The sequence below is a fragment of the Nothobranchius furzeri genome, chromosome 17 (genome assembly GCF_043380555.1).
Source record: "Nothobranchius furzeri strain GRZ-AD chromosome 17, NfurGRZ-RIMD1, whole genome shotgun sequence".
Classification (NCBI taxonomy): Eukaryota; Metazoa; Chordata; class Actinopteri; order Cyprinodontiformes; family Nothobranchiidae; genus Nothobranchius; species Nothobranchius furzeri.
The window spans coordinates 34,200,233-34,215,042 of record NC_091757.1 but is presented as its reverse complement, the minus strand read 5'-3'; the positions used below and the strand labels follow the sequence as shown (position 1 = coordinate 34,215,042).

Here is a 14,810-nt window from a genome sequence, read left to right as displayed (position 1 = left end):
AGTTGCATTTAGGTGGTGAACGTTTGTTGGCCATCATTGAGTTTGTTTAGAAATATTATTACATATGCTTAACTAAATATTACTAAAAAGAAAAAGATTGTAAGCAAATTTACATAAAAATTTCAGAAAGTATTTAAAATTTTGCACTGGCATTTTGACAGTTCTATTGTTATGCAAGGTCTTTTTCAGTAAGATTGAATTTAATTGAATGTACAAAAACACAAACATTATTGTAAATCCAACTGGAAAAAAGCATAACAGCATGATCAGGTTAATTCATCAGAAAAACATTGTGTAATTCACCTGTAAAAAAATTCCGTTGTTTTTACAAAATAAATTTGGAAGCTGTGGTTGCCAGAAAAATTCTGTAAAAAATACTTCGAACATGTAAACAGTTTTATTGAACGTACAGTAATTACAACATTGTTTACTTGTAAAATTTACATAGTCTCATTATTTTATACACATTTTTAGTGTGAATTTATAGGGGATATTTAGTTAAAAATACAGTAAAAAAATCTTTATTTTAACAAAATATCCCTTATAAAATTTGTATTAAATAATGAGACAATATGTAAATTTTACAAGTAAACAATGTTGTAATTACTGTATGTTCAGTAAAACGGTTTACATGTTCAAAGTATTTTTTACTGAATTTTTCTGGCAACCACAGCTGCCAAAATTATTTTGTAAAACAGAATTTATTTTACAGTGTAGGTGGACAGCACTTAATGTGGATGGTTAGCAAACACCCGAGTTACTTTTGCTCTGCTTTTCCCAGGATCCACAGGTTGCCTTTTCTTGTTCATTTTCTTTTTCCCTTTCCTCACATCTCTTGATCACAATTCGTACTTTTCCTATTTTTATGATATTTGTATTTTTTATTTTTTGTTCTTGAATTAAGTGTTTGTTTATTACAAGTCATATCATCATCGCAACATTAATCACCGTTATTGCGCATTGCATGTTTTCCAAAAATAGTGCAGCTCGGTAATACTTTATCATATATTGTGCCCATCATGACACAGCCCCTTAAAATTACTGAGCCTTCTGGCTTTACAAGCAGCTTTTTCTAAAGTAAAGTAATCTAATGTACTGTGAGTGATCATAACGTACTCTAAAAACAACATCTTTATCATGTGTGGAGGCTGTTCACTATGTTTTCAGTTCCGGCCTGCAACCTGGAGATGACTCTGATAAACCGGCGTCAACATCCCTGCTTTTAATCCGACTCCAGACATCATAAAAACGATCGTAAAAACTGTAAAATGAGTGTGTTGCTTTACTGAAGCAAAACTCAAAAACGATTTGTGCTCAGAGTAGAATTCTCAACATTTCTACAAATTACAACAAAATGCAGTCAAAGAAATGCCATTAGTCAACAAATTAGAGCTAAACTTTTACCTTTGTAAATAAATATGACACTAAAATGTGTCTACAGTCTTACACACACACACACACACACACACACACACACACACAGTTTTTTTAAACTCAAGGGTCAAATTTTTACACTTGTACTGTGGATGTTTCATCTTAGGTGTGTTCTTGCTGTGTCGTATTTCTAACTCCATGCTGTAGTTCTTAAAACACAGAACAGTTTTGTTACCTGTTTTCCCGCTACGTCCCGCTGCGTCAGCCTGGTTTGCAGCCGCAAACGAAACGTAGCGGGACAACAGGTAACAAAACTGTTCTGTGTTTTAAGAAAGAACTACAGCATGGATGTGGATGTTTCATCTCAGTTAATCTCCCTGCAACTATAATTGGATTAACATTGATTAAAGACCACTTTCAGAAGCAAAACCACCTGGAATGTTCTAACACGTGTGCAGTGAACCATCTATCAAAATTGACTGACATAATTTATAATCAGCCTAATTACAAAACTCACAAAAGAAGTTTGGTGCAGTACACTACGTTTTAAAGGAATGCGGGTATAAAGGAGGACTGTTAAATCTAACTAAAGAGGAGTGTCTGCTTCAGTCTAGGGACCTTGCTCTTTTTTCAACATAGGAAGCAATATGTAGTGTGAATGACTTCTGGGATTTCCTGTGTTTGCTGGTGTAATGGCTGATTTTAGGAAAGTCAAGCTTCCTTTGCTGATGAAACACCACATTGGGTCTTGTGTGTGCGTGTGGGGGTGGGGGGGCAAAAGGCAGCGCTAGCAGGAAGCCAAAAAGAAAAAGAAGCCTAAAACAATGCATGCTAGCAAGTACAAAAAAGAAATTCAAAGAGAGAGTGCCCTTCCCCAAAGCACTCCAAAGGAGGACCTTTCATTCTTAAATGAGCTGCTGACGATCAGCATGGATTAGCACTTGGGAGCTACAAGATTGTGTTGTTCTTCAAATCAGCTCTGCTACGTTTAGCTTCATATTATGCCTTTCAATAGACAAACACAATAAAACCACCACCACCTGCTTCTTAAACCTTTGTCTATGGAAAAAAATCACAAGCTCTTGTTGCACAAGAATTTTGTAGACAAGTGTTGATAAATAAACGAGTAATACATAACACTTAAAGGATACTAGACGTTCCTTATCTGCCCTCCCAGGTCAGGAGATGTTTCAGAAGACTGATAAGTTGCTTCTGTTCTCAGCAGTGTTTATTAAATTTACCGAGAACCATGAATCACATCCTTCTGAAACCATCCAATTAATTTTTAAAAGTTAATCTTCAGCAGCACATGTTAATGACACAGAAAACACCACATTTCTAAACATTAGTTTTAAAGCAGCTTTCCGGAGTTTTTCCTTTTCAGAAAAAATGTATGATTTGTCAGAAATCCGTAACAGTGTTTCCCCTAGGAATTTTTCCAGCTGTGGTGGCGGGTTTTTTTTTGGGGGGGGATTATGACACGTCTCACCTTTATGTTAATATTGTTTTATTTGATGCACTCAGCTTTGAACTGCACCAATCCAGCAACTGCTGCATTTTAATAACTAGTATTATAGGTGAATACACCAATATTTGCACAAGAATAATTTCTGTTTTAAACTCTCAGTGACACACTTTGCAGGGGGGATTTGGCATTTAATTTTCTTGGCGTCTGGAAAAACATCTCTTTTTGCCCCCCTTTATTTGACTTTCTGCCCTCTTTATTTTGGTCCAAGATCATTACTGGGCTGGCCCTATTAAACACGTTCTACACCCCTGCTTAGTAGACTTAATGAAGTATTTTTAAGCCAGAATAAAAATGACTGAAACACAAATTTACATATTTGGCATTATTGACCAATATCTTTGATTTAATTTATTTGTTAAGAACATCAAGATGCATTACAGTGAACATTATAATAAAGTACATTTTTCTAGAGCAGAGAGGAGACCACCCATAGAAGCACTGATTTGATCTCATTTCAGAGAAAAATAGAACAGGTCAGATGCACCTAATAAATAAAATTACTAACAAACTCAGGAATCTGTTTCTTTGCTTCATTGTTCTGGTGCTGAAAATTTCACTAATGCAGATCAAAGGAGATACGCAGATGAATGCACCTCTTATGTATAATTTGGAAATTAGTGGGTGTGGTCTACATCAATACATTAATTTAAATCTGAAATTGATATGGATTGATCAGAAGTTGCTATGTGTATTGTTTATTTGAAAACTATTTACAGAGCAGCCTCAGAATTGAGATGAAATATTTTTGATCACAATAGTAAAGGAACTATTACAGGTTTTTCAGTAAAATCAGAACATTAATATTTAAGTACATGAATTAATGCATCTGAACTCATGCAGTAGGAACTAGGAAATATGAAATACTAGAACCAAATAGCTTTTGAATTTTTTTATTTTAATTTGATTAAACTGATTTTTTCCTAACGTTGTTGGCATTTTTCCCACACACAGTTAAACAAAACTCGACACACTGTGTGTCGAGTTTGGTGGCAGGAGAATCTCGTCTCTGCTTTTTGCGGATGATGTGGTCCTCCTAGCTTCATCCAGCTCTGACCTTCAGCTCTTGCTGGGTAGGTTCGCGGCCGAATGTGAAGCGGCTGGGATGAGGATCAGCACCTCCAAATCTGAGACCATGGTTCTCGACCGGAAAAGGGTGGCTTGCCACCTCCGGGTCGGGGGAGAGGTCCTACCTCAAGTGGAGGAGTTTAAGTATCTCGGGGTCTTGTTCACGAGTGAGGGTAGGAGGGATCGGGAGATCGACAGGCGGATTGGTTCGGCGTCTGCAGTGATGCGGACGCTGAGCCGATCTGTCGTGGGGAAGAGGGAGCTGAGCCAGAAAGCCAGGCTCTCGATTTACCGGTCGATCTACGTCCCAATCCTCACCTATGGTCATGAGCTTTGGGTAATGACCGAAAGAACGAGATCGCGGATACAAGCGGCTGAAATGAGTTTCCTCCGTAGGGTGGCCGGGCTCAGCCTTAGACATAGGGTGAGGAGCTCGGACATTCGGGAGGGACTCGGAGTAGAACCGCTGCTCCTCCGGATCGAAAGGAGCCAGTTGAGGTGGTTTGGGCATCTGGTCAGGATGCCTCCTGGACGCCTCCCCGGGGAGGTGTTTCGGGCATGTCCTGCCGGCAGAAGGCCCCCGGGTCGACCCAGGACACGTTGGAGAGGTTACATCTCCAATCTGGTTCGGGAACGCCTTGGGGTCCTGCCGGAGGAGCTGGTGGACAAGGCCGGGGAGAGGACGGCCTGGAGCTCCCTAGTTGGGATGCTGCCCCCGCGACCCGGACCCGGATAAGCGGAGGAAGACGAGACGAGACGAGACGAGTTAAACAAAACAATGTTGATTAAGGTGTGTGTGTGTGTGTGTGTGTGTGAGTGAGAGAGGGAGAGAGAGAGAGAGAGAGAGAGAGAGAGAGAGAGAGAGAGAAGGAGAGAGGGAGAGAGAGAGTTAAAATAATTTTAAAAAACGACCGGAGCGGAGGCAGAGACCGACACATGCACGAGCCGTTTTCAACTCTGTCTTGTCAAATGCACCACGTACGTTAAGAAAAAAGTAACTTTAAATATTAAACCGAAAAAGAGGCGAGCTGAAGAAAACCTAGGGAGTACTGAAGAAATGTGAGCAACAGTGAAGCAAGCACAGAGATCCATTAATGTCTGTGTGTGTGCGTAGTTGCATGGGCCGGACTGAGCTCCCGACTGCAGAGTTTTGTGTGTAGGGAGGGGCGGGCGCTCTATGTGACTGGCCAATCACAGAGCGTGAAGACCGTCAGTTACCCAATGAGGATTTTCCTTCAGCACGATTACTGATATTTACGAGTTTAACTCATTTCATGCTCGTAATCGTCAAAAATGCTTTATCCGTACCATCTGGCTCATCCCTAGCTGTAACCACCGTGCCCTGCCTCCTCCTCCTTGATGCCTGCCGGCTGTGATCACAAGCAACAACAGAGTAGTTCCCGCTGCTTCTTCGAGAAACAGCGCAAAAAAAATAAATAAAAAAATCAATAAAACTTGGGATCTTGTAGGCGTGGTGCTGGGATTTCAGCTATGGCGGGCCGCAACGGCTACACCTATGTAAGGGAAACACTGCGTAAAAATGATTATCTTAACATGCACTGTAATGAAATGTAAGCAATACGTCTTTTTTTTTTTTTTGCTAAGCATGCCCCCTGCCCCGCAGAGCTCTGTGCAATAGGAAACTGAGCGCTGACCAGAACTTACCAATAGCATTAGACTACCGCTTACTTGCTTCAAATTTAAGGAATACCTAGGCTGATGCAGAGTTGATTAACTTTTCACGGACAAGTAAGTCTCTAAAATATAAATATATGAGAACATAACATGACACGAGAATAATACTCGTAAAACAACATGTTTTAGCTCTGTTTGTCAGCTACAGAAGCACATTTATAAACAGAAACATGAAGTCGCCATCTTAAAAAAAAACAGAGCAACATACTTTTTGTGTGATTTGCTTGTCAGCCACTAGATGGTGTCATCGGATAAGAGAAATACTCTGGAAAGAAGCTTTAAGTGTAAAGGTTACTTTAAATGTCAAAAATAATTGAAAAACCCTAAATAATGAATTAATATTATCTTAGAGTTTTGGATTTTTCACTAAGCTACAGACATACAGAACTAATGTCATCTGGACTTGGGCAGGATTTTTGTTTTTTAAGTACATTTTTATTACAAGTTTAAAAATTATTGATTTTATTTCCAAAACTAATGTTTTGTTATGTCCCAAAAGAAGAAAAGAAGAAAGAAAACAAAAGTCAGTCTCCAGAAAACATCTTGGGGGTGTGTACACGAGTGCTGATTGTGCTCATACAAAAACAATCCTTGCGTCAGCATTGGTTTTGTTCCTCTGTTTGCATGTGACAAGAGTCAAACTCAGGATTTTTGCAGATCCACATTTAAATCAACATGTTTTCATACTCTCGTATTGTACTCTCGTCATTAAATTTTAGCGTCGCTCACAGGGTCTATCATTGTTGGTTGATTGCAGAGCAAAGTTGTAGGGTTCTGACAGTGCTGAAAGACTTCTGGAGGCCAAATCTGATCATGAGAATGCTAAGCAGCCACAGACCTGCTAAATCACCCTCACGTTCACTATTTTTTGTACTGGCAAGGGCGGTGGGAAAACCCAGAGTGTGGCCTGAGCTTTAGTGGCTCTTCTTCAGACTCACATCAGCAAATAAGTCAAGATTTCCCCCCAAGAAAAGTACTTATCTCATCCCCCCACAAGGTGAAGTCAATGAATCAAATTTGTTTGATGAAACTTGGCTGTTTTCTTATGTGAACATCACACTGAAAAAAACAAAGAATGCTTAAATCAAAAGCACTTCCATATAACTAGTTTGCCTCTCCACTCAGGAGAACAGCAATGCAAGCAAATGTCTCTGCTGTGATTGTTTGTTGACAGCTGAAGCCATCCGTCACCCAGTAGGGAACCGGGGGGGGGAAGTGAAGTATTCCCAGGAAAGTTGTGTGTGTGTGTGTGTGTGTGTGGGGGGGGGGGGGGGGGGGGGGGCAGAAGGACACAGATAGTATAGTACCTGGCCATTTGGCAATCACTTATTGGGTGCAGTGAAGTGTAAAAGTGGAAATTTATGGCTCACCGTAGAAAACAAACACTCTCCCCAGAAAGTCTATCCTTGAGGGAAAGTTTAAAGTAGCATTCTTTAAAAAAGGCTATATTATAGTTCAATGACAGCTACCTCCTCTCTTTGACAACAAATAACTTTTGAGTCCAAAGAAAGAGAGAAGCACAGACTGTTGGGTAGTGGAGCCTTCAGGCTACAGATGGGAGTCATTTACTCCTCCCTGTCCCAACACTGGCTTAAACACCACCACACCAAGTTTATTTAGGGCTCAGAGCCCAAGAGAGACCCTGTTGCTTAATTACTTCAATTATAATACTCAACTTTATCATATTCTTTTGCTGTTCTCCACTTCCGAGCGTGGAGCGTAAACATCCAAACCCATCTACCCACAAGTCCAGGGAGCTATTACACTGCTGGACAGTTTCCAAGAAACACATTTTTAAGGATTTGATTTCACTGCCTCTTTTGCCCATTTTAGAGCTGAACCTGTGTAATAGTCAGACAAGCCTAAAATTTTTACAGTAGGTCTTATGAATGAAAAACAGCAAATTTCCATGAAAAAGCTGTATACAACTTTCTTAAATGTACAAAAACTATTTACTAATTTAATAATGAAAAGGGAACAGAGAAACATGTTAACTACGACTTGTTGAGTAAAGTGTGCTGAAGAAACATCAGGAAATTAGGGATGGTAAGTGAAGATGAACACTGCAAAATACAGGTTCTGGATGTATAAAATGACTTAAAAAAACTGCACAAAGTTATAACACCTGCCTACCTTCATCTGTGTTAGCAGGCCGACACTGGGTCCTCAAAATTTGGACGAAAAAAGTCAGAAACAGAAGTACACTTGGCCTCATCAGCATCCTGCTGAGAGAGCTACAACTGTTGGCTTTTACGTGACTGGAACTCCATTCAGATCCCCGGGACATTAGCTGCACGTCATTCACAGTGCACAGCTAAAAAAAAAAAACAGAAGAAATAAATAACTCATTAGGGATCAAGTAGAAAGAAGATCAAGTTAAAACAGGAGGAAAAGACAACATTTGCTGAAAGCAACTGGACTTTAACATGTAAGAGTAAATTTAAGTTCAAAGCAACACAGTAAAAAAAACTAAGAACAGGAATGGCAGCATTCATTTTTGTTAGCAAGTGATTTCCTCTCCCATTAAAGAAGAGAATATCCTGTATGTTTACAAGGGTCAAGGCGGGACTTCAGCATTTATGCAGACTTGTAGAAAACACAGATAAGAAATTGCAGAAAACCAGACTTGCTCTGATAGCTTGTGATAAAACAACAAAAATACAATCTTGCTCTTATTTGAACATTTAAATGACTACAGAAATTCTGGATTTTTTTATTAACCACTGTATAGGTTTACGATCCATGTTGGCATGAAAAAAAAATACATCTGTTTGAGTCATTATTCAGGAGCATCTGGCCACTGAGATTAACACTTGGCCACAACTGGCATATCACAATCCTATGCCTTTAAGAATTTGTTTTAGCCAAAAACTCAAGGCTGTTATGGGACACCAACAGAGGCCAACATTTTCACACTTGGAGATCCATCACCTAACAGTTGGTTTTATTTCCTAAACCCAAATAACCCCCCACAACCATCTGTCCCCATGAGACTTCTAAGAAACTCAAGCCTAGGAATACATGGCTCGTGAATGGAGGAAAAACAAATTAAAAAATGCGGTCAATGCTGTACAAAAAACAACAACAGGGTCATCTCTAGGTTAAGAAAACCCGATCCTGATTGACATAAAGTACTGCACAGACACAGCTGTGATTTCCTTTAGGAGGTAATCACTTTTATGAATGTTCCTCTCTGAAACAGTCGTGTTCTCATCAAAACCAATTCAATTTCACTTTCCAAGAACAGCTAAGGCGGGTCAAGGGGGATCCAAGGGGGATAAAGAAGCTTGGTCATCTCTGCTCAGTAAGCTATGAGTCAATGTTTGGGAAAATGCTTTAGCTGTCACACAACCGCAAAGAGTAGTGGACCAGCCCCTCACGAGCCATCACCACATCAGGATTTGAAAGAGAAAGGATTTTGTTTTTAAGTGTGTGACAGGGTGTTTTTATTTCTCTCTCCTACAGGAGCATGAGTAAAACAGGGTTTTGAGTCATTTCTTGCGCACGCACGCACGCACGCGCGCACACACACACACACACACAAAGTATTGATTTTGTGAGATAATCAAAAACGTGTCAGCCTTGAGCATGGGTAAATTTTTGTCCCAATTATATGTTTCAAGATACAACTTTGTGCTAATTAGACCAATCATAAAGTACTTTTTTGTATTTTAAGCCATTGAAAGTAGACTGCACATACACACCCATTAGCTGGGTAAAATGAGCATGTTTTAATTTTAGACTCTAATTAATTGGATCAACAACCTAAATTATCCAGACTAAAAGAACCCAATAAACTACAACCAGTCCTTCCTCTAATAAAAACTTAACTTAATTCTTTCCTTTCAGCTGCCAAACATCTGATTCTAAATGTGAAGTTTTTTTCAGCGTTAATTTAAAAAATAAAGCCAGAATAACACCAACTCCTATTTCCTTGCTACTGGTTTTACTGATTTAACAAATGAGGGACACAATTAAATGTCTGATAAGAATCCCAACTAATGCTCTAAAAAAAATAAAAGTGTTTCACTGGTGATCTGCCAAACTAACAAATAAAAGGTTATACCAAACTGATTAGAACATGCACGACACATTTAGCTTCTCTCATTGTACAAAGACAAAGGTTACAGACCTAAACCCATAACACGGCCCACACCATAATCACTGTTCACTGCCATCCATGCATAAAATTCCTCAGCTCCCTGATTATGTACCACCGTTTATCCACCCTTTCCACTTTGGTCCATTCTTGTCACCAGCACCAGTCTGCACATGGTAGCAGTTCAGTAGCCACAAGATCATCAGACCATCTCCCTGAGGCTACTGTTTTCACAAAAACAGACACCTCTGACTTCTTCCCTTCCTCACAGTCACAAAGTCTGAAAAGGTGGTTCTACAGCAGCATTAAAAGCAGGATATCAGTTGTCAGGTACTGAAATGCAAAGAATCATTTTCAGCACACTATGTACCGCTCTGTAGATGAGACCGTTCAGTCTACAAACAAGAAAAGTAACATTTAAAATCTGCCTAAAATGTTGCAACATAAGTAACATCCTAAATTATTCAGGTGCTTGTATAACTACACTTCTGTAGTAGGTAGGGTTGTCATGGTAACCAGTGTAGTGGTAAACCCCGATAAAAAGGTTGACGAAAATATATTATCTCGGTGGATTACCGTGGCTGCGGTGTAGGCGCGGTGACCCTTACGGTGACCCTTACCAGCCACCGTATCATCTGCTGAAGTTGCCGGCGGCACATGCACACTTTGTTGTTTACAACCAAAACTTTCCTGAAGCTAAAGCTGAAATAATGGCCAAAGGAGGAGACGACAGCGCTCAGGACATTTATTATCCCTCAAAGAAGACAATGTGGGAAGTACGGGCATTTTTGGGATATTTGATGAATGCCGAGGGACAGTTGATAGAAGACGTCTATCCTGTTTGCAGCACGTGCAGAAAAAGTGTCTGTGAAAGGCAGCAACGCTTCAAATCTCATGACACATCTAAGTGACCATCACCCACAACTCTACAGTCAACGCAAGGCAAGTTAACGTTAGCGTTTTAGCTAAAATGCGTGATCCGAGGGTTTGGGTTGAGGGAGAATGCAATGAGTCGCTATATAAAGCAGCCGCAGCGCCGCTACCTGCATATAAACCGTGTCGCGAGTGTGACGCCCACAAAGTGTGGTCACATAATTTTGTTAAAGTATTTAGTGGTGTAATTTAGTAAAAGTAATAAAATAAGAATAGGAAAGTGTGGGGTGCAATACCGAGGTTCTCCACAAGGTGGCGGGGGGGGATGCGAGACGGCTAGTGGAGCGCTGTGTCCCATCTACCGTTATTCGGGAGCAGCAGTTCACAGAAACCACTCCATTCTGATGTCTCTGTCTCTTTTTTTTTGCATTTCAGGTTAGTAAAGTGCACCCAAGCATACAAATCCACCTATATGAGGTGCGCCATGAGTTTATAAATGTAGTGATGGTTGATAGCTTATGCTAAAGGTTCAGTTATAGAGTTAATTGGACGTACATAGCCGTTAACGTTTTATGCCCATAGTCTAGCCTCACAGGCAAATAGCTCAACTGGCACCCGGACGTTCCCTCAGTAATTTATATTTAAGCTGTTAGTGGGGATTGTGCCGGCCCGATACCTGCAACACGGACACCCCCATGTTGAAATGACGCTATGCATTACGGGGCTCCCAGGGGCAGATAAGAGTTGGTCTCTCTCCGGGAATCATTATGAATTTAACAATGATTACTGCCTGATGACATTTTCCCACATCTGCAAAGCTCACTGGAAGGACACAAACCGAGGACAATATTTTCCTGGTATAGGGTTTATTACTCAAGTAAGGGTAAAAAAAGTATTAGAAGGCTACTTGAGTACTGAGTATCATCTGATCTATTTTTAAAATAATGACATCAAACAGACAAAAAATAAGAAGTTATGGGCAAATATTGGTATTTTAAAGACTAGAGGGGAAAAATATAAACAAATAAACAACATAATTACAAAATAACAAATATTAAGCAAAATTTAGACAAACTGAGGACAATATTTTCCTGATATACAGGGTTCATTTAGTTGTCTGAAAATGTAACATCTTTAAAAAAAATACAGCGATAATACCGAAAACGTGATAATTTTGGTCACAATAACCGTGAGGTTAAATTTTCACACCGTGACAACCCTAGTAGTAGGGCTGGACAATATATCGGCATCAATATCGGCCCGATAAATAAAACCGGGCCAATATTAACAACCGATATTTTTTCCATCTTGTTTCCATTTGTTTGCCTGTTTCAGAGGGTGAAGGGGGTGATGTGTAATTGTTTAGTCATGTGAACAGTGAATTAAATCATCTCAGAACCATCAATGTGTGCATTGTGTGTACATTATGTAAATTCAGCTTTAATAATTTTCATTCTATACAAAATCTGCTGATTTTAGAAGCACTAATGCCACTATATTGGTTATTGGCCATAAGAGTGATCTTAATATTGGATATCTATCGGCCCAAAATTTTCATAACGGTGCATCACTATTCTGTAGGAATAGATGGATTGCTTAATGTTTGAACACTATATAAATCAAAGCAAAGAGCTCAAATGCTACGGGAGCAGTCGGGTAAATTAAAAGGGCAAAACGTTCTTCCACTTGTCATTATGGTTTAGGAAAACTAAAAACTTTTTCTCCCTATATGGTCCTTTTCTTAACCACCCACCTTCACCCTCTCTCCCTTCATAGCACAACATTTTTTATTTTACAGGACATCAGACAAGCCTTTCCATGTTACTGGGTTAAGTGAGGACTCAACATTATTTAGTCTGTCTGGAGCTGGAAAGTAAATGTTTCAGACACATTTGACTGTAATTGTGTAAACAAAAGCACACAGAAAAGGTGTGTGTATGCATGAATTTAAATGAGTACATTAAAGAGGAAAATGGCGTCATGTGCTTTCGAGACATTTTCCTTGATGTGGGGAGCTATCCAGTTTTGCTTTTAAAAGGCAGCTTTAACAAAGAACAGGACTGGGGGCAACACTTTTCTTCTGCTTAAATCTTACCCTTTCATTTACGAGCATGGGGGAGGTTCTAATCTTATACACATGAAGCTCTGATTTCTCAAAGGGAAGAAAAAATAAACTTGTTGAACAAAAACACATTGTCGGTCATAAACATCTTGCAATCGAAAGACAGAATTTTATTAAATAATTTGTCAACTTTAAGGGACACAACTTTTTTTGCACCTTTTTAAAAAAACGAACTCCTTATATAAAACTCACTAACATGACAATGGCTAACCCCTTAAACTTGTAAACAAACATGTAAATGAAGCAAAAATTAAAAAGTGACGGAATAAAATTAGTAGCTCACCTTAGTGGCGGGGAGCTGTGAAACAGCCAGTGTTGGGTCAGACTAGGCAGGGTCCAGAGAGGAGACTGGATGCAGGAAAAGATCCAGAAAAAAGGACAAACTGGGAATCCGCTGAGGTTAAATGTGTGGCCCGTTAACGAAGCTCGCACGCGCCGAGCTCTCCGCGGTTAGCTAACCAGTTTGCGCATTTTCGGCAACTTTTCATACAAAAAAAGAATGTCGAGCCAAGGGGGAAAAAAAGAGATGTAAAACGTCGATACGTGTTCGGCATATACGTACTTCTACCTTTTCCTTTGAGTTCCACCTGGACGACTTTACTGCATCTTACCTAAGCTAGTCAGGTCCGAAAAAGCGAGCTTGTGCGTTGGTTTGCGGTAATCTCTTTATCACGTCTCACACGAGATGAAAACTACGGTCCACAGTTACCAAACTGTTACCATCAAGTTCTTAAACTCAGTCAAACAGAATAACCGAAGAGGAAAACAGCACAATGAAAAACTGATTAAAAGTTCGTTGTTAAATTGCTCTTGGGGAAATGTTTTGACCATTCCTGGCGGAGAAACGCTGTTTCCACAACGCGAGTCCAGACAGCTGCAAACCTCCCCCTCTAAAATCTGAGCGTGAACATTCTCTCCAGACTTCAGGCTACGCGGCAGACGTTACACGCACAGCTTCCGCTTTACCACTACAAAATAAAAGCCTATATAAATAAATAATAATTATAAGAATTATTATTATTATTATTATTTTTATTATTATTCAACTAAATTATTTTATTTTTATTTCACGTATCCCACAATGTAGTTGCTTTGTCTTAAAGTTAATAAGTACTTTTACCTCTTCATCAATAAAGATAGAAAAAAAACCTGAAGAGTATAATTATAGATGTGCCAAAAAATAGCTTGTTATCAAAATCTGTCAATATTAAATATGATTGCGTAATCTGTGATCAGCCAGCCTGAAACAAGCAAAAGAAATCAGATTTTCCCCTTCAGCTCATGAAAGCATCACTGTGGAAGGTGGCAAAATGTCAGACATTTTCCTAGTCCATAATTCACACTAGCAGTATCATATCTACTATGTGAACGTTTTTACATGCAGAATCACGATTGTAAAGTTAAACCAAATTTTAAAAACTAAATTTCTATTTCTGGATTATGGTTATGTGGGATGATCGAACGAACTTAAATAGAACTAAAACATGTTCAAAAACAAGCAATGTCTTTAATAAATGTCAGCTTGTGTGAGGATATTATGTTCCACATTCTAAAAGTTTATAAAATAATCCAGCTTGAAATATTTTCCTTTATGTCATCATTTTAATGAGCGTCTCTGAAGGTTTTAATTTGAAAGGTAAACAGCTTATTTTCCGTCCTTCTTCAGGTGTCACATTTATAAATTGACGATGTCTGCTGCGCTTTGAAGGAACCTGGCTCCCCCTGCCATCCACGGCGCCTCTCCAGCAGCGAACCACTAGTACAGGGACAACGCACGCACGCACACACGCACACACGCGCACGCGCGCACACACACACACACACACACACACACACACACACACCAGGACCATAACTAGGAAGTACCGTTTTAAGAGGGAAAAACAAAATCAGAACAGTACTGATTTACATACACTTATATATGAAACTAACCCGGACTATTGACTAATATTGATAACAATAAAACACACATGGATTTTCAAAGCACACAACATGTAATTTAGGAGATTAGTTTTCATGCAACAAAACAAACATTTCTATAAATGAGCATTTCA

At 39.4% G+C, this 14,810-nt stretch overlaps 1 protein-coding gene across 5 annotated transcripts in view; it reads right to left on the bottom strand.

Moving 5' to 3' along the window:
* The window catches only part of fgfr1a (fibroblast growth factor receptor 1a), a 50,043-nt gene extending 36,409 nt beyond the window's left edge, over positions 1–13,634 (bottom strand). For all 5 annotated transcript variants that reach the window (XM_015972083.3, XM_015972085.3, XM_015972084.3 and 2 more), the window contains exons 1-2: positions 13,040–13,634; positions 7,796–7,976 (exon numbers count right to left, since the gene is read on the bottom strand). In XM_015972083.3, coding sequence (XP_015827569.1) covers positions 7,796–7,949 — 154 coding nt within the window. In that variant the 5' untranslated portion in view covers positions 7,950–7,976; positions 13,040–13,634. The remainder of the gene's footprint in view (positions 1–7,795; positions 7,977–13,039) is intronic.
* Positions 13,635–14,810: the final 1,176 nt, after the last annotated feature.